The 25,764-nt window shown below is 47.4% G+C and overlaps 1 protein-coding gene across 1 annotated transcript in view; it reads left to right on the top strand.

The window, feature by feature from the left end:
- LOC119391082 (serine/threonine-protein phosphatase alpha-2 isoform) overlaps nucleotides 1-25,764 on the top strand; it is a 61,002-nt gene that overhangs the window by 27,345 nt on the left and 7,893 nt on the right. Inside the window, exons 3-6 of the mRNA XM_037658765.2 lie at nucleotides 711-815; nucleotides 1,626-1,849; nucleotides 10,099-10,233; nucleotides 12,638-12,724. Coding sequence (XP_037514693.1) covers nucleotides 711-815; nucleotides 1,626-1,849; nucleotides 10,099-10,233; nucleotides 12,638-12,724 — 551 coding nt within the window. The remainder of the gene's footprint in view (nucleotides 1-710; nucleotides 816-1,625; nucleotides 1,850-10,098; nucleotides 10,234-12,637; nucleotides 12,725-25,764) is intronic.

Raw genomic sequence — 25,764 nt, forward strand, 5'->3', positions numbered from 1 at the left:
TTCTGTAGTGTACTCCAGGTTGTGAAATTCGCTGCTCCAGAGTGCTCCCAGATGCAAAAATATCTGCTCCAAAGTGCTCCAAGATGAAAATTTTGCTGCTCCAAAGTGCTCCAAAACGGAAATTTTGCTGCTCCAAAAATTGCTCCAAATCGGAAGTCCTCGGTAGCATCACTGTAACGTGCATGTCATGTACGGCACAATTTACATCACGCTGTCTTGGCCGGCCGTTTCGTTAACTGGATATACATCAAAATTGGTATGGCATGACCTGAGTGTGTGACGAACATGAACGACAGGTCATGCATTGCATATACCAGAATATATGTTTCATTATATTAAAGACTGTACATGCATGAATGCAGGACAAACATTGCGATGTACAGTGAACTAGATGTCATGACATGAATGACTTCATTTGCCTCAAAGGCAAACAAGGCGATGTATGCAGCTTATTGCTGGCAGCTTCGCATTACATTGGTTCCCACAGTGCATGGGATCTGCCGGATTTTTCTGTGTAGTTTTCAGTTTGTCAGTAGCTTCCCGTTTGAGCCATTACATTTTTACTGGCCACTTGTAAACACGTGGAAATAGAACTGCTGCAGTATATGAATTGCTGTTATCCGCTGTGCTGAAACAAGCTTGTTCATTGTGCCCCTCCTTGAAGGCTCATTGACCTTGTGTCAACTGCTTTTTTCTTGATGTTGTTGCAGGCAAAAGGAGGTTCAACATCAAGTTGTGGAAGGTCTTCACAGACTTGTTCAACTGTTTACCAGTGGCTGCCATAGTAGACGAGAAGATTTTCTGCATGCACGGAGGTATGTGCCCAACTCTTCTCCTACACACATTACATACCATATTTAAATGTGCTTCAAATAAAAAAAAATATCTTCGATTTGTATTGAAAATTTTAAATCTTCGCACACCACTCCCATAAAGGCACCGCCGCAATCTCACAAAAGTCCTATCATTGATCAGCCGGTCTCTGCAGTTACCGAAAAGACAGAAGACCCTTCGCGGCACATTGTGACGTCGGTGACATGAGGGGCACCGTTAACTTTTATGCTACAAAATGTTAGAGCTGTGTGCACTGACCTGCAGGCCTAGGATGAACCACTATCCTAGGTGTTGTGTAGGGCAGGAGCACGGTGTAACCCGCGGCGGGCCGATGGAGAAGCCGAACGATGGGAGGGTGCGTAATGTGACGACGCGTAGACCAAGCTTCGGCGAGACTGACGGGAGACTGCTCTCCCGCGTTTAATGCAGGAGGTTTTAAGGAGGGGGGAAGAAGGGCTATTGGTCAGCGAGGCACGGGTCACATGACCGGCATGGCCACGCCGGATTGGTGGCAGCAAAGTGGCATGGGAGAGACCCAGCTCCACCCAGTGGCATAAACAGAGACCCTTACCGCACTGGTGTTTTTTGCATGTCACCAAGGGTCGCACAACACAACACTAGGCGTAAAATGGCCTAAGCATGGAGCGTTGTCACCGCGAGAGTACGATGCTATGCTAAGTTCATGGTTCAATCGTTACGTGGAAAGAGGCAGGAAATGAAATTCTGGTGGCAGAATTCAGGGGTGCAATCATTCTGCACGTAAATATATGCTGTTGGTGATGTACTTGCAGGTCTAAGCCCCGACCTGCAGTCGATGGAGCAGGTGCGGCGGATAATGCGCCCGACAGATGTGCCCGATCAGGGCCTGCTGTGCGACCTGCTGTGGGCCGATCCCGACAAGGATATCATGGGTTGGGGTGAGAACGACCGCGGCGTCTCCTTCACTTTTGGAGCAGATGTGGTCGCAAAGTTTCTGCACAAGCATGACCTCGATCTCATCTGCAGGGCACACCAGGTGATCTTTTTCTTTTTCAATACAACCACTTCGTTGTTTTTAATTGTAGATCCACATTCGGATATCTTAATGAAATGCAAGCCAGCGACACATTTCACCAATATCTCTTAACGTCGCCAGAACAAGATACAGTAGAACCTCGGTGATATGAACACGGCCCGTATGAATTTTTTTGTGGACCTGACCAAGACCCATTAGCCTGCAGTGTAATGGAGTGTGGTTATTGCAAACTGATTTTCACCCCACGACATTCGATATGAACGTAAGCTACCACGCAGGTAGGGACAGCGGCTGCCTGCACTGTCATGGAAGACACAGCAGTCACTCGCAGGCACAGGAACCCAAGCATGGGGATGCGCGCTGCACCGCCAGTTTGTCAGAATAAGCAATCAGCGGCGCTGATGGTGCATTGTAGCCTCCGAGATTGTGCACGCAAGTCTTCGAGGCCTTTGTGTGCCTCCGTGTTTAGATTACGTAAGGCGTTGGCATCACGACCTTTTTTTTCCAACACGTCAACACGTGCTGCTGTGTTCGAGGCAGCGTCGTTGGACTGTGTTTACACGTGCCTGCCACGTCGATGGAAGCCATGTCCTCACAATCGGATATCCTATGAAAGGTGGACGAGGACAGAAAGAGGAAGCGGACGGTCTTGGTGAAGGAGTTGGGCCTCGCACAACGTAAACATGCACGATTGTTGGGGACACCTGGCAAATTTCCGATTTGCAAGGGCGACTCTCGAATTTTGAGCAAATGTCCCGATTGTGCAGGCAAGACCGTAAGTCTTCCGAAAATAATCCCCAACACCACCACGATATTAAAATAACAACAAAGAACAGTGGTTCTAAAATTTTCTGGCCTTCATCTATTGCATGCACAGCACTCAAGTCACTTTCACCGCTGTACTCTGGTGTCATGTGGAAATACGTACACTCAAACCTCATTATAACAAAGTCACATCTGCCACGAAAATACTTGTTATATCCGAGAATTCGTTATAAACGTTTATTTGTAACACTATCTATGACAAGTCTGTTCTTCATCTACTTCATTATAAACGATAATTCGTTATATCCGTGTTCGTTATATTGAGCTTTGAGTGTACTAAGATTAGGAAGGGGCTACTAGCTGCCACGGGTCACAATAGATCTGGTTCATTAACTACATGCGCCGTATATTTACAAGTACAAGTATGATTGTTGACATTTAAGGGGGGACACTGTACTTGAGAGAAAAATGCTAAATTTTTTCATGTGTTTAAAAAGAAACTTAACAGTATGATTCAGTTTTTAATGCTGATTTTGAAAATGTAATTATTTTTTTCCTATGTCAATTAGTTTTTGAGATATCTTAAAATTAATTACCCATTGTTTCCCGGTACGGTACACAAAAAATTTTTATTAGAGAGCTACTATTGACACATGCCTAGATACTAATGAACATAAGGCACACAGGGGTAGGAATGCTTTTTTGATCTGATGATCTTTAGCTAGGTTGTAGCACCTTGAATGTCAGTGTTGCAGACGCACCCACTTTATGCTCCAATTTTGTGCAAAATATAAAATTTTTGAAGATATTATTCGAAAATTCACAACTACCCCTGTGTGCACTACAGATAGAGCTACATGTCACAACAAAAATGACAGTCATAGCTGCTCTGAAGGCAGAGAGATCTTTCTGGCAAGTTTGCAACCGCAGCAAAATTTGAATCCTGAGAAATCGTGAAAAAGCACAACAAGTCCATTTTGGGCAAACTGTAGCATGGAATAGTGTATTTACAATAATTTGCAATTTCAGCATTCTCAGTAGGCACCAGGCAGGTAGTCCTTCTGCTTCGAGTCCCCTAAATGCTTTTTTTTCAACGCCTGCTGCATGTTTTCTGCAGAGCTGCGTGTTTTCTAACCCCGTAAAAAGTTCGATGACAGCGCCAACACAGATATGGGAGGAATGCCGCGGGAAGACACATTCATTATAGCGAAGATGTCATTCAGTGCTGTTTGCTGATTGCCAGTGGTCTTCATAGCGCGCGCGGCAAGAATGTTCACAACGAACGGGTTACACGTTTTTCCACTGTGCACGCGCGGCGAGCTCCACACCGGCGCGTTATCACCGCAGATCTCGCACGACGTAACAATCTTTACGGCGAGGCTGTATTCGCGCTCACCTATGCGCACTGACACATCGCCGCCGCACCCTTTGCACTTCACGTTCGACTGCAGCGCGTTTAGACCGTCGAGGCTCACCAGAGCGAAGCGCGTCTCCATCACATCCGAGCCAGCCGCGGCGTCGTCCGTGGCAGTGTCGTTTGCACAAGCGAGAAGACCCGATTTTCGCGTGGTGGCCGGCGTTCATGCTAGGTTCCGGAGTTTTACTTCCGCGTCCTTCTCGATCTTCAATAAATCAGCGGGCTCCAACATGACGGTGTCGCGCCGAAACGTCTGTCGAACGTGGTCGCTGTCAGAGCCGCTTTCACCCGCTAGGCCTAACCCACAGTCGGCTTCTTCGGCGGCGTCTTCGGGGGCGCTTGGCACGGGAGGCAAACTACCGTCGACATCTTCTGAAGGTGATCGGCGCTTCTTTTGAAAGTTGTACACTTTCCGTTTCTTCGTCCGTCCACCGAATTTGTACTTCGTAGCGAACTTTGGCGTTGAGTTCGGCATGGTTGCGCGTTTCAGCCGCGTTGTCCGATGCGAACTCGCGCGGCCCGAGCAGACGACTGTGGAAATCCGCCAATGGCGTGCGCGCTCGCCATTGGCGGATAAACAGGAGAAACAGGCAATCGAGCATTGATTACTGTCTCATGACAGAAGGAATATATGACAAACTTAGAGAGATGAGAATAGACGAAGAAGGCATTAACAGCTTGGGTAGTGATCATAAACGCATAATATTACAAATGGGATATAAAACTGAAAATAAGAACATAGAATCAAAGTTTGGCAGCTCGTATCTAAATGACAAACAAATAACAAATATAGCCGCAAGAGTCGAGGAAAAAGTAGACGAACTACCAGGCAAAGACTGGAAGTATAGTGAGCTGCTACATGTAATCACGAAAGAAATGGAAATAGAGAAGAAAACTATTTGTTGGAAAGGAAAGAAAAAGCCAAAAAGTTGGTGGAACAAAGAAATCCGGGAAGCGATCGAGATGCGACGTCAGGCATCACGGGAGCACAGACAGGCAAAAAAGGAGAAGCGGACTCAGGACGAAGTCAACCAAATATGGGAAATATATTTAGAGCAAAAATCCATTGTGCAGAAATTAGTCGAGGCAAAAATTAAAGGTGAAAGTGAACGCTGGATGACAGAGATTCGCGAAAAGAAGAAGGCCGCGCCTAGGATTTTTTGGAGCCACCTAAAAGCGCTGGGTAGGAAGTCTGTCACAATGCAACAACATATGGTAGATGAAGGAGGAAATAAATTGGAAGGATATGAAGCGCTAGGTTACATCCGAAAGATAACAGCCGATTCGTTTAAAAAGGTCCCCCAGGGGATTCCCCCGGTGAGTAAAAGTACGCAAAGGAGTGCAACCGACGAAGATGTAGTACTAGAGAATTTCAATTGGAAGAAGGCCGAAGGAAAAATTCCTAAGCGCACTACTCCGGGCTTAGATGGGGTTCCCGTCAGCCTCATTAACGAACTCGGACATAACACTAAAGAAGCACTGCTGAAAGCCGTAGAAAAGTGCTTACAGGAGCGGGAAATACCAGACAGTTGGAGAAAAAGTAGAATGAACTTAATCTATAAAGGCAAGGGAGAAAAGGATAACATTCGCTCGTATAGACCGCTAACAATTACATCGGTGCTATACAGGTTGGCGATGCAGGCAGTAAAATTAAAAATAGAAGCGTGGGTAGAACAAAATGATATTTTGGGAGAACTTCAGAATGGATTTCGAATCGACAGGCGGTTAGACGATAATCTGTTTGTTCTTACCCAGTGTATAGAAATATCTAAAATAGAAAACAGGCCCTTATACGTAGCTTATCTAGATATCACCGGGGCGTATGACAACGTTAATCAGGAAATTTTGTGGGATATATTGAAGGAAGTGGGCATAGGTGACGACTGTGTACAGCTTTTGAGGGAAATATACCGAGGAAATACAGTTTGTATAGAATGGGAAGGAATAAGTAGCAAGGACAGCGTTGAAATTAGCAAGGGGCTGAGACAGGGATGCCCTTTGTCCCCGCTGTTATTCATGCTGTACATGGCGAGGATGGAAAAAGCGCTAGAAGGTAGCAACATTGGATTTAATTTGTCACACAAACAGGTCGGAGCGATGGTTGAGCAGAAGCTTCCAGGTCTATTTTATGCTGATGATATTGTCTTATTTGCGGACAGTCAAGATGATATACAGCGACTGGCAGATATATGCGGAAGGGAGTGTGAGGCTCTAGGACTAGGATTTAGTGCAACAAAATGTGGATTGATGGTATTCAATGATCACGGAGACCATACGGTATTAATACAGGGCCAAAAAATACCGAGGGTAAGCGAGTACAAGTACCTCGGAGTATGGGTAAATGAGGGGGATAGATATATGGAGGTACAAGAGAAAGCATCGGTAGCAAAGGGAAAGAGGAATGCTGCAATTATGAAGCACAGAGCTTTATGGGGATACAATAGGTACGAGGTGCTTCGAGGGCTGTGGAAGGGTGTGATGGTTCCGGGGCTTACATTTGGGAACTCAGTGGTGTGCATGAAGTCAGAGGTGCAATCAGGAATGGATGTAAATCAAAGGACGGTGGGCCGCCTCGCGTTGGGCGCTCACGGGAAGACGACAAATGAGGCGGTAAAGGGTGATATGGGATGGACAGGCTTTGAAGTGAGGGAAGCGCAGAGCAAAATGAGATTCGAAGAGAGGCTGAGGAAAATGAAGGAGAGTAGATGGGCAGAGAAGGTTTTCAGGTATTTGTATAGAAAAAGCGTTGACACGCAGTGGAGAAAAAGAACTAGGAGGCTCACCAGTAAATATACGGCTGGCAGTGCGGGCGATATGGCAACAAGGAGCATTAAGCGGAAGGTCAGAGAGGCGGAGAGGACTTATTGGATGACAGCGATGGAAAAGAAGCCGGCTCTGAGTAACTACCGAAAAGGAAAAAACGAAATAAGGAGGGAAAGGTTTTATGATAATTCAAGGGGAAGCGCTTTACTGTTTGAAGCAAGGTCGGGCTGCCTTAGAACGCGTAGTTATAAAGCGAGATTTAGTAACGAAGAAGAACAATGTACATGCTGCGGGGGAACTAAGGAAACGATGGAACATGTACTGATTGAATGTGGCGATATTCACCCAGGCATACGTGTGGGCACGAGTCTACATGAAGCCTTGGGTTTTAGGGACAACAATGGAAAGCTGAACACGTCCGCGATAGAAATAAGTAAGAGACGGTTAGAGTATTGGTGGCAGAAAAGTAGAGATAAAGAACAAAAATAAATAATGGGGGAAAAATAAGGTCATTCTGCCTTAAGAGGCAGAGAGATGGACCGTGAATTTATATTTTTTGGTATAATAACATAGATTTAATCAATGTAGATAAGGTATTAGGCCAACATGAAACAAGGAAGTTTTTTTTTTTTCTTCGAGCCTGGTGGCAGACATGTCACCGCCCCGTTTTAAAGGGGACGCTCATAGCATCCATCCATCCACGTGCACTGGTAGACCAATAGGACCGCGCATCGGGACTAGCTTTTCGCGGGCTTTTTCTTAGTGGCCGCTTGGCGTATGCAGTAGTGGTGGCGCGAAAAATAAAAAAGAAACGCGGCTCTTTCGAACGGGACCAAGATGGCCGCGATCAGAGACGTAGAATGGCAGCTGCGCGTCCTGCAAGAAAGCTCATTTCTGCGCGTCCATCGAGAAATAATCTCGTCACATGCATGATATAAAACGCTACTGCGGCTAAAATATCAATCCAGGACGCGTGAAAATTTGCCAGATTATGCATCAGTCACTGTAAAATCTGAAAATAACATTTTCAAAAAAACGATTTTTTCGCGATTTTTCGGTTTCTAAGAGCCGTGTCCCCCCTTAAAAACGTTACTGGCAATCATTCAGAGCTGTTCATGACGTTACTGTGGCCCTGTGAAACGATAAATGAAAACATACGTTAGCTTTTTTTTTGTCGAATACTAATTTTCCATGTTTTCTGGTGATAGAATTTCGGATGATGTGAATATTTTTGGTGACCCCGCGAGATTCGTATCAAGGCTTTGCTCTAAATGGTTTGTAAGCCACTGCCGAAACGTTCACAAAATGTGCACTTGCGATTCAAATAAGCATCAGCGAATCAGTGCCTTCTGCATCTATGGGGCAGCAGTAAGAAATTGCGATGCTGCCCCATAGATGTTGTAGGGTTTTAGGCGGCGGCTGGCCCTGAACTCCTCGGAGATGAGGACTAGACACGAAGGGACACGTCTTTACTCTTCCAAGCCTCGGCCGCGACTGCCCGCTGCCAGCAGCTGCCACGTGACACAAGTGCACACGCGATCGTCGTTGTCTTCTACGAGCGCTCACAGCCGCAGAGCGCCGCCATAATGTAGAAGGCACAATGATTTTTCTTATTGTTGCTTCGGTTGCCTATACCTTTCTCATGGGGAAATATGGCTGCCTGAACAAAAGCCAAACTCTACGTTCACAGAATAGCCAATTTACTTGGTGCCCATTGCCCTCACTCCCAAACATCATTTCGTCTATGTCTATGAATGACTACAACACTTTCTTCTGTGTTTGCTGTATCAAGGCTTAATACCAATAGAATGCGATTCTGGGCAAGTTGGTTATGGTTCATTTTGAAAGGCAGTGCAGAATACAGTATAGACCGCTTATAACGTAAGTCGCCGGAGTCACGAATATCCGCATTATAAGCGGTACCGCACTATAACCAAAACAACCTTCTCCGAAAGGCTGCACTTGCGCAAAACGTGTTGAGCATGTAGCCTCGCGTGTCCCGATAATCGACATATGCGATTTGGGGCGCTTAAAACCACTTAAATCTCCGAATATTCAAAAATTAACCGCCAAAGACCCGCATTGCCAACGAAATGAACACGGGGGGAAAAAGCAAACAAAACAAAGTGCCATCGCGGAAATTCGCCGACTACGTTTCAGGCCACTTCGAGGTATGCGCATTACACAGAAACCATGTCGAATCGCGACCGAAATTTCACGTGCTGAGCGGTACCGATCGTTCGATTTCACGGGCGCACACGCGATGTCCAAGACATTGCAATCGAATCCGGAACCACCATTCGAGAGTTGCATGTGCCGACCATGCCCTCGTTTTCATTAACGATATGATTCCCTTCCCTTCAAGTGCAGCCATCGCAAAAAGTTTCGTTGATTCCGCACCAAACCGCAACTTTTATCGCCCGCGACCGCTACCGAAAAGCAACCAACGCTGATTAGGCCTAGCCGGCGGTTCAGCATATTGTCGCGGGAAGTTTGTCCAAGACAACATGAAGATCGGACGTCGAAAAGATCGCACTCAAGTACTAACCCAAGAACAGCGCGCGTGATACGAAGTTTCGTGTTCGCGGCCGGGAGATCAACGGCGACAAAAGCCCGCCAAGCTCGTTTAAGTCCGCGCACTGGCAGAAAAGGCGAAAGCTCGCGTCATGAAGCCGCAAAACTTTTCAATTCGCGGACGAGGTAGCAAACGCGATATCTGTAGCAAGTGTGATAACGACGGCGCTTTTCCCGACAGGAAACTTACTTTAAAGCGCACTTGATGAGGACGCGATCGTGCGTTCCACGCGGAACGCACTGCCGGCAAGCGGCCGCGGAGCCTTGCCGCCTGCCGGTGCAAAGGCTACTCCGTCGCCTAGGCAACCACCATCCTTCCCCACTCGGCGAGCTCGCACAGCGCTGCCGCGGTCTTTTTCCTCCCTCCGCCCCTCGTTCGTTTACTGTGCGTGCCCTGGCCCTTCGTAACGACCTCGTCGCTCCGCGGCGTACCTCCTTTGAGAACCGCACTCGCTACCGCATTATAAACGGTATTTCATCTTGGGGGACTGCACAATAAGCGGTATGCGTATACATGCGGTTCTATGGGAGGGTAAACGGGAGTCGAAAAAGACCGCATTATAACCGGTCCTGCACTATATGCGGTTACGTTTACCTATGGTCTTCTTTCTCTTGTGTTGCAGTCTTCTGCATGGCCTTCAAAAAAATAATTTCAAGGTGCTGTTGCAATAATGAACAATCATAAAGTATTCTCAGGATAAAGTGGACTCTCTCTTTTCCTCGTGCACAGGTGGTGGAAGACGGCTACGAGTTCTTTGCCAAGCGACAACTTGTGACACTTTTCTCGGCGCCCAACTACTGTGGCGAGTTCGACAATGCTGGTGCCATGATGAGTGTTGACGAGACCCTCATGTGCTCATTCCAGGTGAGGAGTTGGCGTCATCTTTCTTCCTTCTTAGTGAGACCATGGTGGGGTTCAGGTTCGTCAAACTGAAAGGAGCGTGGCTGATCGTTCCATTGCCGGACTTCTTGTACCTTTTGCGTACAGGCTCGTCGGATTAAACTTTTTATGCATTGACTAATTACTAGAGCTGTGTGAATAGCATAATTTTGGGTGCGAAGCGAATTCGAATATTGAAGTGTGAGTGCGAATAGAATATTTTTCGAATATTTCTCGAATATTGCCAAAATATTTTTTGAATACTTCGAAGCGCAATTGCAGAAAAGAAAGGTTAGAGAAGATTTCTAAGCATATTCTTATGAGATAGCAACATGAAAATGTTTTTTTGCTAGGTTGATGAAGCACTGGCACGGTGGTGTTTCATAGTCGTCTTATCAAGAATGAGGTAACATAGAGGCGGAATTCTATTTATGTACACGATTTGGTGCAACCAAAGTGTTGCCGACAACACTTTACACGTGATGGGCGAAGATGCCATTTCCTCAGCCTCTCCTCCTCTTTCAACTTCTGTGGAAGCCCAACTGATGTGGCGGACAAGGGTGTGCTCCCTTCAAGTCCGGAGTTCCAAATCTGCCTCGTAGACGTCGATATATAAGAACATCTGAAATTTTGGATGCTAAAAAGCTTCGGCTTCCGATTTTTCAGACTTCCTGCCCAGATTTCAGGTCCAAAACAGCATTAATTGAGCCCCCACCTCTGCTAAATCTTTCATCTCCATGTTGAAACCAGCGTTTTCTTGAGTTAGTAAATTTGCGACCGTAGCAGAGCTTGAAAGGCAGCTTTACTGCAATACCGGGGTGTGATGAGGTGAAGCATATTGAAAATCTAGCAACCACTTCCAATCGGACGTTGACTGTCTTGGCAAAGTTCGACCGTAACGGAGCTTGAAAGGCAGCTTTGCCGCAACACCGGGGTGTGATGAGGTGAAGCTAATTGAAAATCTAGGGACCACTTCCAATCGGATGTTGACTGCGTCTTGGCAAAGTTCGACCGTAACTGAGCTTGAAAGGCAGCTTTGCCACAATGCGAGAGTGTAATGAGGTGAAGCATATTGAAAATCTGAAGGGGTCACTTTCAATCTGACGTTGACTGTATTTGTTTTTGGGAAGTTCGAATAGTAAAATTCCAGTGTGAATCGAATCGAATAGCAAACGCTATTCGAAAAATATTCGAAATTTCGATTATTCGCACACCCCTACTAATTACACTGTATCCGTAAAGTGCGCATTTCTTGGATACTGTGGCTGAGCATATCATGCATTGACTCCTCGGACTTGTGTGCCCAGGCACTACATCGACAGGCAGAGTATCATTAGCAAGTGTGCTTGCAATCACACGCTTAGTATGGATGGACGCTGTCACATGTGTGTGCCATCGATAAGACAGTCTGCTGGTACTACATGGGATCTACAGCTAAACCTCGTTAATGAAATTGTCATAACGAAGGATTGAACTTTTTCTAACTTCATACCCAGAGTACACAGTGTTGCTTTAACCTCGATATAAAGAACCACACTTACCTGCAATTTAGGAAGAATAGCCGTAAGGTAGTTCATGGGTCTTGAAACAAGCTATGAGTGAACAATCCAAATTCACAAGTTGGACCACCAAAGTCCAATGCAGTCTGTGCAAACAAGAAAAAAAATGTATGAGATGAAGTTTACTCATCTTGCTTCATAACAAACATATTAGCAGCTTCTACTGTGTGTATGACAAATATAATTCCAAAAATGAAGGAACCGGGTTTATGCCCATTTCGAGTGCCGATGTGACTATGCATGAAAACATGGCACTCACGTGGCAGGCACCCTTTGTCGAGATTCAAAGGCGAAGCGGGGGAGTAATATGGTGCTCGACTCCCGGCCCAAAGTCACGGGATTGAATCCCGGCCACAGCGGCCGCAGTTCGATGGAGGCGGAATGCTAGAGGCCCGTGTACTTAGGTTTTGATGCATGTTAAAGAACCCCGGGTGGTCAAAATTTCCAGATCCTTGCATTATGGCTTCCCTGATAATTACAGTAGACTCTCATTAAACGGAACCTGAAGGGACCAGGAAGATATGTTCCATTTAACAGGAGTTCCATTTACTGAGATGAACAAGGGTGCAGAATACAAGTACGAAACCAATTTTGTCAGAAGCACTTGTTCCATTTAAGCAGCAGTTCCGTTTAAGAGATTTCCGTTTACTGAGAGTCTACTGTATATCATGGTTTTGGGAGGTAAAACCTCTAACACTTACTGTTAAGGTTCAAAGGCCACTGGCAGGAAGTGTAGGCCTGCTGTGAGACCACTGCTGTGGAGACAGTCGTGCAGTGATGAATCTGTCGTGTGGCAACTCTCACAGCTGCCTGTGCTGCCCATCTTGCAGATTCTGAAGCCAGCCGACAAGAAAAAGTTCCCCTATGGTGGCATTGCAGCGGGAGGGGCCAAGCCATCAGCACCACAGCGGGGACAGGTGAGTGAGCCTCTTGCATCACTTGCTTATTTCGGCAGCAGTGCTAGCCAGGCCACCTGCAGCGAAATTTTGTACCGCATCAAAAAAACAAACCCAATTTCCGGTAAAAAGGAGCTCCATGCAAAATTTTGCACTAAAGAATACATGTTGATGCTTCATGAAAGGCTGCAAAGATTGTCATTTTGATACTGAAACGAACGGTCTACATTTTCACGTGCACGCTTGAGCGAAGTCTGCATTTTCGACACTGCACAGAGCTTGCAGGTTTATTGGCAAGGTAACTTGGTAAACCTTGTTGCTAGTTGGTAAGTCTAAGCTCATTGTAACAGACCTCCGTACAACAGACTTTCAGATACAGCGGGACTATTATTCAACCTAAGTTTGGTCTGTGTATTAAATTAACGGTGCAAATTTCACTTTTAAAGGGACACTAAAGGCAAATAGCAATTTATGTCAAGAGTGAAAGCTCAATGTATTACGTCTAAAACGGCAGTATTATCAACAGCTGTGCCCTACTTACCGAAAAATTAAGCCAAATGTATCACACGATGAGCGCTACGAGTGGCACATTTTGGAAGTGATACCGACGACGTGGGAGAGTCTGAATACAATTAATCACTCGTAATCAAACTAGCTGCAATAAAAAAGAAACTTCAGTGCATCAAGAGACGTAATAAAATGCAGCTTGTTCGTTTCTGTTTGATTCATAGAAAAAGGAACCTCTTTGGCGTGGCCATGAGGGACGGCGCGCTGTGGTTCAAAAGTTCCGTTTTCACCAAACTGCGCTTCGCCCAGCACCCTGCTTCGCTCACGTGGTCGCGTCTTGGTGGTATTTTCAGTATCGCGTACTGCCGCGTAAGTTTTGCACGCTCGTGAAAGTCGCTCCGACAGAAAGTTTGACAAAATACCGCATGCATGTGATGTTGCCGGATGCCCGAATGGTGCACGCTGCCGCGCAGTAAAGGCGGGCAACATTGGGCACGGCAACAGTGACATGACAAAGACCGCTTTCAGGTGGGTGATTTGAAGTGCACACTAACGCGATGCAGACCACTAAAACGTGATTTTATTTCAAAATAAGCACTTCCTGGGCATAAATGTAGCACTACGAGGTTCCTGGATCACTATTTCAACAATCAACCTCGACTTAATATTTGCCTTTAGTGTCCCTTTAACGGACCGCGATCCAACGGTTTAGCGGCACTTTTTTTTCGAAATTGGTTGCATAAAGCGTACTTTTGACATTTTGACGTGGACTGACAACGGACTTGACACTCCGCTCTCTGCGCGCTCAAGCCACGGTGACTTGAAATTGCGGTTTTGGTTGCAGTTGGCAACATTGGTGGTCTCTGGCCAAGCCCAGCCTCCAGCCAAGCCAGTCACATTGGTCACGCGTGCTAGACAGTTGTCTGTCCACAAATTCGGAGGCAATGGCCTCCAGAAGGCAGAAGGAAATTTCACTCGGCGATGATCTAAAAATAGCAAATGCGGTCGCATGCATTGCAAAACGGGCGGACATAGCAAAAACAATGGGACTGTCCAAGCAGACCGCGAGTTCAATTGTGAACAAGGGTACCACTGGCAACCAAGTGTCAGGCGAAGCCAATCCCAAGCACTTCAAGCTCCATGAGGCAACGCATCCAGACGTTAAGTCCGCACTTTGAATGTGGCTGCACGATGCCCAATCTCGCGATATTTTGGCGAACAGATTGCAGTAGAACCTCGTAGATGCGTTTCCGGGAAAACGTACGATCAGAATCCAGTAACAAATTGAGGCTGACAAGCCCATATTGAGGTGCAAGGGCAAAAAAACATTTATTCCTCAAAAAACATGGAGGGACTCTTCGATTTTCGAACTCCTGGCATCTCGCTGGCAGCCATAGGTCAGCCAGCTAGTTCCGATCCTGAACGAAAGTAACTTCGGAGTCAGGTGTATTGAAAGCCCGAGACAACCCGAATATTGCAAAATCGAGCTCTGGGACAACCAGCGTAAACGTAAAGAAACACTACCACCTTGTCAGCAGACGAAACTTAGCGCCGCATGAGCGTCGGTTCTTTCTGCATTGCCGCTTGGAAATATGGGGCTAGGTTTGCCAAAGAGCAGAAGTGATATTCTCGAGCATACGCATTTGGGATAGGATCACGTACGTTCGCAAGATCACGCGTGACTTGCCCCGTCCGTAAAGAAAACTGCCGCCCCGCTAAAGGCTTAACAAGCTCAACTCTTTGCAGTGCACGTAAAAATCGCAGTACAACATGATATTCAAAATCTCGCGAAAATGGTAAGCGTCCCCGAAAGCGACAGCTGTTCGCCGCTATCGCATACTACGTCGCACACTCGCGCTCATCAGTTTGCGTTCTGTCTTAACTTGAGACATGCGCTGGTATGTTTGCCGTCACTCGTAATCGCACCATCTCGCACGGCGGAACGGGCTTTAAAAGATAACGTCCGGCGTAATTGCAACCGAAGGTAAAGTCCTTAAGGGCCCGCACTGCGATCTGTCGAGTCCTCACAAAGATGGCGGCGAGCGCGCATCGTCTCGTTTTGGCGTCTGATAACCAGAAACCTCCGAGATATCTTCCAGAACAAATATTTTCTGGCAGCTTCTGACGACCCGCTGGTAGGCAGAATTGCCCAGCCAGAGAAATACGAACACCGACTGGAATTGCACCAGGCGGAGCTACCCAAAAACGAATGCGCTCTGGGAGAAAAGTGTGGGGGAAATTATTGGCCATATTCACTGGGCAATATGGCGGCGTTGCTATGGTTACGGGTCGCGGCGTGTTGTGCAGCGGTGGCGATGCGGCGGCAGCATGTGCGTTTCCGCGGCAAGCCGTTTGAAAATTTTGACGGCCAGCGTCGCTGCCTGCCTTCGGGTCGGTGTGTGGTTGACAGCGGCGATTTAGCAATTCGGAGAAGACACAGAGGGGACGATCAAGCACTTCGGAAGAGACGCGGAGGGGAGAATTGTGCGAAGCAGAGAAAGCGCGGAAGGGGGAAAGGCACTGCGGAGAAGCTGCCGTCACCGCGCGGCGGCTATCTGCCACTTCGCGCTTCACGAGTGCACGAGAGAGCCCTTTTTGCATACCTGAATGAGAGTTTGAATACAAAACGTATCATACGACCACAGTTTTCCGTGGTGCGGAACGTTGCTGCCGAATAATCGTTTCCAGCAGCCACTGTCATGGCCAACGAACGTTTGACCGTGTTGTTTTGTTGCAACATGAACTGCACAGAGAAATGAGAACTGTTGGTGATTGGAAAATCCAAGCAGCCTTGCGGCACGTAAAGGAGTGGACTGCAAACGCGAAGGCATGGATGACAAAAGACATCTTCAACACCTGGCTACTGCAGTTCGACAAAGGAATGATAAAGCAGAAGAGGAAGGTGCTGCTCTTTTTGGACAGCTGCTCCAGCCACAATAAGCCACCGCAGCTCGAAGCAGTTGAGCTGGCCTACTTTCCTCCAAACGCGACCTCAGTGCTTCAGCCGATTGACCAAGGAGCCGTGCACTCCGTTGAGGCCACCTACGGTACTTAAAGTCCCTCTATCTTTCAAAAGTAGCGAAAGGTCTTGATCCAGCCGCCGCATCCTGCGATAGGCCGGTTGGCGGCACGTGACCTTTTCGCCTACGCGCCCCGCCCAAAGGGTCCAGCGGCGGCAGTTCTGCGCCGGCGATAGGTACGGATCACTGCAGTGTTTTCAAGCGTGTAGTTGGGTGATTTTAGCAAGTAGAGAGTACTTCACGCGCCTCTGTCGCATTGTTGTTGCAAACTAGAACTGTTTATGTACCTGAAGTTGAGTGGACGCAGGAATTCTGCGTTTTAATTTAATGTTTGGAGCGTGACGTGCTAGTATGTCGGGTCTCTATGCCTTCGGTTGCCTCACCGCTCGGAGGACGAAAGAAAAGCTTTTTTTTTTGTTCCTCGTGGTGACAAAAATATATGCTGATGGAAGGTATGGCTCAACAAAATCAGTCGCAAGAAATTTGTGCCCGCATAAAACACCCGGCTATACGAAGTAAGTGATCTTGTAATTGTTATAGTTTCAAGCAAAAAGCACGCCGGGCCGGCGTGCTTTCGTCGATGCATATGCATGAACACCATCTCAGCAACGCTGTTATTGCTTCGGCGTTCTTTATGCCATTATGCCATAGATTTGTGCGAGTAGTCAATGCAGAGTCACACCCCGTATCTCTAACATTGAATAGCTCGGAACACAATACAGCTGCATTTGTTTTTCTCAGCGGTGTGGCTTCAACACTACAAGCTCACAGAGAAGTGACCGTTTGGGATTAGTTTTTGTCACACATTGCCGTGTTTCGCTGCACTGCCGTGTGCAAGATCGATTAAGGCTTCTTCGTTGAAGCATTCCGCGTGATGTTTTCCCCAGATGACCACAATGCATTTGACAAGTTAGAATAAATAATACTGCAAGACACTGGGAGGAAACAACTGAAACCATATTATGCCGCACCGACACTAGTGGGCATGATATACTTCCTATATCTGGAAAGGTAGTCAAGTCGCTGATATTTCTCAAATGCAGTGCAACTGGATTTGTGGAATATGCCCCCTTCTCCTTAGTGTACAAACAAAATAAGCTTACCGTATTTACTCGATTCTACCGCGCCCTCGATTGTAACGCGCACCCGTTTTCCGCGACCAAAAAAAAAAAAAAACATCGATTGTAACGCGCACCCATTTTTCGTGACAGAAAAGAACAAAAAAAGTCCGTAGGAGTCAAACTTCGCACAATCAGAAGAACAAGTATTTGGGTTTTAAAGAACTAAAGTTTCAAAAAAGTAAAACACAAAGTCAAAAAGCGGGCCTTGCCGCTAAAACTGTCACCACTACGGCGGCGATACGAGTCGCGTAATGGATCAGTCCTCGTCGCTGTCAACACTCTTCGATTTCGGGGAACCGGCCCTGCTTTTGTCCACAGAAACTTTTTCGTGAAGCTTTGCTGTAAAAAATCTGCTTCTGTTTGTGCCAGTCTCGCGCGCACGTTTCGGGAACTCCGAACGACCGCGATGCGGCCCGATTTCCGTCCGTCTCTCTGCACATGTAATAACTATTCTCTTAAATGCGGCATCGTGGTACACTAGTCGAGTATTTGGAGTCTGCACTTCCATGCCGTCGATGCGAACGCAGAACGGGATGACAATCTCCTCAGCACACGTACGAACTGAAAAAATAGCAGAAATGGCCAAGGCGCGTAGGAGGTGGCCATTTTGAAATGTCGATGGCAATACGATAACCGAGTTTCTTTCTTTTTTTTCGGTACTCGATTCTAACGCGCATGCGATTTTTGGACCCGTTTTCCCGGAAAAAAGGTGCGCGTTAGATTCGAGTAAATACGGTAGTTAAAAGTACCGTTTAGCGTTGGGAAGACTTCCGAACGCTGATAATAGCGCGTATTTTGCGCTACGCACTACAAGAGCGTTAGGTGCGCGATGAAGTTTCCAAGAGTAGCAGTACGCTCACCACCTGCCTATTTAATTCGAACTAGAAAACAAGCACTTTTAGCTCACCCAAATACCGCCTGCACTTCAAGTTACGCTGAATGTCAAAATATGGAAAGAAAAAAAAACATAAATGCGCTGCATGACAGCTGCTGTGGGGAACTCGCTCGGAACCTCCTTCGGAAAGGCACACGTTTTATTTCAACGTTTAACGTGCTCCGTGCTCGTTGAAGTTATTGTCCCTGTAGTTTGATAATGGATGAACATCTTCGCCCACAAATGTTAATGATTTAACGGTTCAAGCGAGCACCGAGTTCGGTTTCAGGCACCCGCAATATGCACGGGAGCGAGCGGCGCGTCGTCTGCTATCGCTGCTCCTTGGACCCCTCGAGAGGGCGCACGTGTAGTTGTTGCTACCTTTATAAATACAGGGACCTTAACGGTACTCGCCTTGTCGAACGGCTGCTGTTCGACATGCACAATACCTGGGAGTCAAATATAGATGTCAGATTTCCTGTCGAAGTGTTGGTGAGCATTTGGCAACAAGTGAAAAGTGAGGTAATCAAAAACTTTTTCAGGAAGGTTGATTTACAGCCTTCCTAGATAAACGAAACGTCAGACCCATCGGTGTGTCCTCAAGTCAGGGAGGCATTCGGAGCAGAGAGCTTTTCCGACTTAGTCACATTCGACAATGGCCTCGTCGGTAACTAGCAGCTGACGGGTGAGGAGGTGAGAGCGACGATCGAAGGCCGTTCTAAGCTGTCGTCAGACGACAGTGAGCAAGAAAATGAGTCAGTCGCATGCAGTCAGGCTGACTTTGCAGCAGGTGATTGATTGACAGAATCGATGGAGTGAAAGAATACTTCCATGTGCAGCTGACTGAAATGCGGTGCAAAGCGATCGCATCATCCCTTAAGGGTGCTATCTCTTATCACAAATTTCTTTTCGAGCTAAATGTAAATAAAATGATTTGTGTTTTTCCATTGGAAGTTCATCGCTCATTGCAATAACGTTGTTGTTAGGCATCGCGATCAAAGTTTTGGAAGTAAGGCGTTCTGCTGCCCCAAGCCAGTGAGTTCCACTGTCAAATGAGAATATTAACGCGAGAGGTGCCTTGGTGCTGCTCAGTTCAGAACTCTCAGACCAACTCTGAGCTATCCAGCGAGCCATGGAGGCCGTGCGGGAGCAACAGCTCCCAGCGGCCATATGGGTGGCCCAGTTGGGCAAATTCAGTAAAAGGTCGTTGATTCGGAAAATCGGTTAATTCGGACATATCATCTGGTTTTTGTAAATATACACATCACTCTGAGACTGGGCACTCCTTATTTCGGACAGATTTGACCGCAAATCGGATAATTCAGCAACTTTGGGGCCGCTGGCGAGGCTAGAAAACGAAAAAAGAACAATTCGGAACAAAAGTGAAGCTCAAACGCAGACGCCATGGACATAAATTATCGACTTGGCTTCACTTGAAACTGGTTGAACACCTTTTCTTCGCGTGTGGGTTTGGCGGTGCCATTTTGTTGCTTTGTTCCCATTGGTGTGCTGCATCGTTGAACGCCGTTTTATCGAGGAACGATTCAGTACGGCTCCTTCATTTTATTTATTTATTTATTAGTGAAACCTGCATCGCCCAAGTGGGCATTATTGTAAGGGGGGTTAGAAAGGAAAAACAACACAGTTTTACAGTAAAAAAATGGCACACATTTGCGCAGAAATGCCTGCGTATTCATGAAAAGCACACATCTTGTAGTGATGAACAAAAAGCGTCGGCTGGAAGATCAACAACACACGCATCCAACTTATTCCATTCACGAGTAGTGAAAGGAAAAAAAGAGTTAGCGAAGACACCGGTACGACAGCCGATCTCGCGGATTTTTTTTGAATGATCATTTCTATGTGACACGTAGTATGGTCTCATCATGTATAAACTCTTGTTGATGCGAATTTCATTACAAAAGATCGAATGGAAAAACTTTAATCGCAAGAATTTTCTGCGCTGCTCAAGAAGTTTCCATCCTAAGTTGCCTTTAATACAGGTAACACTGGAGCTGAAAGTTATAATTCAGCTTGATTGTTGCTGGTGCTTTTGTGCTGAGTTCTCGTGTGACCGCACTCTCCGCCGATGGCAATGCCGGCGAAGCGGCCAAAGTACGAGGCCGAGGACTTCACCACCAAAGTAGAAATTTTGCAAGCCGCGGAGGCCATTGTCGTTTTTGAAGAATTTTGTTTTGGCATTGCAGACGGCATGTGAGCTGCTGAGCACCTTGAAGGGCTCAGAAAAATTTTGTTCGCGCGAATTTCTGCTCGAAAACAGACAAGCATCCGCACTTACTTTGTAAGGTAAAGGATGTTGAAAAAACTTGCATTTATTGTGTTTATTTCGACCATTCGATAATTCAGACATTTGGTTAATTCTGACGTATTTTCCTGTCCCTAGAAATCCAAGTTAACGAGCTTTTACTGTATGCCTTCCCATCTGTACAAATAAGAATGCATTTATGCCGAGCCGATCAACAGAAATGGCTAAAAAAGCCTGCTATGAATAGTTATTATCGGGCGAATTCTTGCTGCTGTTTCCAAGGCTTCATGGGGTCACATAGGTGTCGTTGCAGCTACAGCTCCTTAACCTTTGAGGTCAAATTTTTGGGGGGAAGTGCACTCCAAAAATGTGTATTTTTTTTATTGCTGAATTAAATTCTTCAGATGATTCTATTTAAGATACAAATTGTCTCAAATTTTATTGCATCACCGTAAAGCGACAAAAAAATCATTTTTGTTGTGATATAGGGGATGCTATTTGTAGTAATTGGGATATAAATGTGAAGAAAGTGAAGTGGACGAAAAGATAACCTGCCACCTGCAGGGACCGAACCTGCGAACTTCGAAGAACGCGTCCGATGCTCTACCACTGTGCTACGGTGGCAGTCATCTTCCCGTCCACCTTATGGGGTATATGTGTGCATTTAAACCTAGGAGTGTTAGTCAGTACTGATCGCAGCCATGGCGGTGAGTGTGGAACACTTTTTCTGCCTTTATTCTGGATTATTGGTCAGCTGCCAGCTCGTAAAAATATCACATGCTTTGTGGCACCAACAGGCAGAAAAAGTGAGTTCCACACTCGCTGCCATGGCTGCGATTGGCGTTGACTAACACTCCTAGGTTTAAATGCACATATATATATCCCATAAGGTGGACTGGAGGATGATCGCTGCTGTAGCTCAGTGCTAGAGCACCGGACGCGTCATTCGAAGGTCGCAGGTTCAGTCCCTACCAGCAGCAAGTTATCTTTTCGTTCACTTCACTTTCTTCACATTTATGCCCTAATTACTACAAATAGCATCCCCTATACTTTCCTTGGCATTGTTATCTGTTAGTTCTCATTAATATTGTGTCTAACAAAGTGAATGAGCCCTTAAGAGTCATCTTCTTTATACATAGTGCCTTTTGGTCTCATACTTTCAAATACGATTTATCAGTGGTTGCAATCCAGTAAGGACATTTTTATTTAAACAGATTACTCACACGGGACATTTTTATCAAGAACTTCCCGTGACAGAGTTTGCGAGAGGGAGGTCAAAGAACCCCGTGGCCCACCTCTGTAACTCATGCCTCTGATAAATAAATATTGAGCTGGCGTCTGAACTCTGGTGCGTTGAAGTATGTGTGAGAGACCTAAGTATAAATGTGAGCCGACATAAGGCTTATAGTAATGCTTAAGTTGAGTACATAGGACCATAGGTCAGCAAAAAAATGTGGAGTGCACACAGACTCGCTCAACAAATATACAGTAAAACCTCGGTGATACGAATCTCGCGGGGTTACCAAAAATATTCGTATCATCAGAAATTCGTATCACCAGAAAACGTGGAAAATTAGTATGCGAGAAAAGAAAGTTGGCATACGTTTTGATTTAGCGTTTCTCAGGGCCCCAGCGACGTTATCAACAGCTCTGAATGATTGCCAGTAAACTTTTTAGACATCAACAATCATACTTGTACTCGTAATCATGCGGTGCGTGCGCGCGTGCGTAATTAATGAACAAGATGTGTTGTGACGCCTCACCGCTAGTAACCCCTTCCTAATCGTGCTACGCTTTCCTGCATGTCAATAGAGTACCGCGGCAAAAGTAACTTAAGTGCTTTCCACGCGATAGATGAAGGCCAGAAAATTTTAGAAGCGCTGTCCTTTGTTGCTGTTATTTTCTTATCGCGGTGGTGTTGCGGGAGCTGTTCGGGAGATTTACGGCAGTGCCCACACAATCGGTAGGTTTGCTCAAAATTCGGGAGTCTGCCGTGCAAATCGGAGTGTTGGCAGGCGTGCGCGTACGCTGCGAGGCCTAGCTCCTTCGCCAAGACCGTTCGCTTCGTCTCTAGGAGTCTGCGACCACCTTTCATGGACTTCATGATGTTCCCGCAGCCCAAGTTTCAGTCTTGTTTCACAGAACGTCTGATTGCGAGGACATTGCTTGCATCGACGTGGCAGGCACGTGTTAACGCAGTACAAAGCAGCACGTGTTACCTCTGCTGCCTCGAGCACAGCAGCACGCGTGAACGCGTTGAAAAAAAAAAGAAACGCGTCGTCAGCGCCATATGTAATCTAAACGCGAAGGCACATAACGGCGTCCAAGATTCGGGCGCACAGTCTCGGAGGCAAGACGTACCGTTGATGGTCGCGAAGCGCGCATGCCCGCGACAGCGCAGGACTGTGGCGTCTTCCGCGACAGCGCGGGCAGCGCCTGTTCGTACCTGTGCGCTAGCGTACGTTCGTATCAAACGTCGCGGGGTGAAAATCGGTTCGCAACAACCGAACTCCAATACATTGCAGGCTAATGGGCCTTGGCCGGGACGACAGAAAAATTCGTATCACCCCGAAATTCGTACGAGCCGTGATCGTATCACCGAGGTTTTACTGTATAGTATTTTGCGCTTAGGGCTCACTCGGACTCACTCTCCAAAATTTTCCTCAACCAGACTCAGACAGACTCGCTAAATATTTTCTCAACCAGACTCACTCGAACTCCATTGACTTGGACTCACCCAAACTCAGACTCGCGGTTAGATGCGAGTCTGAGTGAGTCAACTCATTAGGGAACGTGTTGACCTATGCTTGCGGCTATGTTCTTTACGTTTCCCCACATTTCGTAATGCTTCTTTGTTTTTTCGTAATACCCTGGAATCACAGCAACGTTTTTCGATGACCAAAACCACCAAAACTGAAAAACTCAAAAACATGCACTTCACAACGGGAGTGCCGGAGACATGGCCCAACTGATGGCAGATGTGACGGGAGATCAGTATTGCCAGTCTCCTCTTAGGCGCACGTTAAAGAACCCCAGGTGGTTGAAGTAATCCAGAGTCCCCCACTAGGCATCCTTCATAATTGTACTGTGGTTTTGGCATGTGAAACCCCAGCAATCATGTACTATTGTCACGTGGTCATGACGTCGACGAAGACAGCAGTCGGCGTTTGCAGGATGAAACTGTTTATTTGGCCGAACTTGTGGCCGGAAAATCAGAACTAGCACTACAGCAATACACGCTGTACAATGATAGCGGCGAACAGGGCGTTGTCCGTCGATCAACTGACAAGCGGTCAAGCGCGTCGGCTTATATACAGGCGCTATCGAACTTTCCAGCGATATCGCTGGTGGTTGCGCAATCTCTAGAATGAGCTCGAGCGTTCGCGTCTTGCGCGCAATCTTAACAAAATCATCTACAACAATCGTGAAGCTTCTCGAAGAATGAGGCGCGGTTTGCGCTGAGCGTTGCCGACAGCCTTTGTGGGCGAATGCAGCAAAAGTGATCAGAAACGTACGTGGCAATGCCCCCCTCTGAAAAAGCATCGTCCCGATGCTTAAAAACAGAACATGAATACATGCAATACTTAACGAAAACTAAGCAGACAAACATTAGAGTCCTTAGGTGCGTTAACGAGCATAGTACGGTTTAAGGTGCACCACATGCACGACCTCGGGTCGAGCTCGGCGCCTCTGAGAGTTCGTGATGCCGTCGGGGACAACCTCGTAGTCGAGTGCGCCGAGACGTCGAAGTACCTTGTACGGTCCGAAGTATCGTCGAAGAAGCTTCTCGCTCACTCCACGTCGTCGTATTGGCGTCCAAACCCAGACACGGTCGCCAGGCTGGTACTCCACGAAGCGTCGTCGAAGATTGTAGCGACGGCTGTCGGTGTGCTGCTGGGTCTTGATGCGCAGGCGGGCGAGCTGTCGAGCTTCTTCGGCACGTTGTAAGTAAGCGGCGGCGTCGAGGTTTTCTTCGTCGGTGACGTTCGGTAGCATGGCGTCGAGTGTCGTCGCCGGGCTCCTTCCGTAGACCAACTTGTACGGCGTCATCTGCGTCGTATCTTGGACGGCCATGTTGTATGCGAAGGTCACGTACGGAAGGATGGCATCCCACGTCTTGTGCTCGACGTCAACGTACATGGCCAGCATGTCGGCGATGGTCTTATTTAGCCGCTCGGTGAGGCCATTGGTGTGAGGGTGGTAGGCAGTGGTCCGGCGGTGGCTTGTCTGGCTGTACCTCAAGATCGCCTGAGTTAGCTCCGCTGTAAACGCCGTACCTCTGTCGGTGATGACGACCTCTGGGGCGCCATGACGCAGAACGATGTCTTCAACAAAGAACTTCGCTACCTCGGCAGCACTGCCTCTAGGTAGGGCCCTTGTTTCGGCGTAGCGGGTCAGGTAGTCGGTAGCTACGACGATCCACTTATTACCGCTAGTCGACGTTGGGAACGGCCCCAGGAGGTCCATCCCGATCTGCTGGAACGGTCGCCGAGGTGGCTCGATCGGCTGAAGAAAGCCCGCTGGTCTTGTTGGCGGTGTCTTGCGTCGCTGACAGTCTCGGCATGTCCTTACGTAGCGAGTGACGTCGGCGGCAAGGCGCGGCCAGTAGTACTTTCCCTGTACTCTTGCCAGCGTTCGGGAAACACCGAGGTGTCCTGCTGTCGGGTCGTCGTGCAGGGCCTCGAGGACTTCTGGTCGCAATTCTTGAGGCACCACGAGAAGGTACTTGGCTCGACGTGGCGAGAAGTTCTTCTTTTGGAGAACGCCGTTGCGTAAGAAAAACGACGCCAGTGCTCGCTTGAACACTTTCGGAACGACGGCGTTCTTGCCCTCGAGGTATTCCATGAGGCCTCTGAGTTCCGGGTCGGATCGCTGTTGTTCAGCGAAGTCGTCGGCACTTATGGTTCCCAAGAAGCAGTCATCATCCTGGTCGTCTTGCGGCGGCGGGTCCACGGGGGCACGAGACAGGCAGTCGGCGTCAGAGTGTTTTGTTCCGGACTTGTAAACGACGTGAATGTCAAATTCTTGCAGTCGTAGGCTCCACCGTGCAAGGCGACCGGAAGGGTCCTTCAAGTTAGCTAGCCAACACAAGGCGTGGTAGTCGCTCACAACTTTGAAGGGCCGGCCGTAGAGGTAGGGGCGAAACTTCGATGTAGCCCAGATGATGGCCAGGCACTCCTTTTCCGTTGTGGAATAGTTGATTTCTGCCTTTGATAGCGACCGGCTAGCATAACTGATGACCCTCTCGAGCCCGTCAGTCTTCTGCACGAGGA

This window comes from Rhipicephalus sanguineus, chromosome 4 (assembly GCF_013339695.2).
Source record: "Rhipicephalus sanguineus isolate Rsan-2018 chromosome 4, BIME_Rsan_1.4, whole genome shotgun sequence".
In the NCBI taxonomy this organism is placed as follows: domain Eukaryota; kingdom Metazoa; phylum Arthropoda; class Arachnida; order Ixodida; family Ixodidae; genus Rhipicephalus; species Rhipicephalus sanguineus.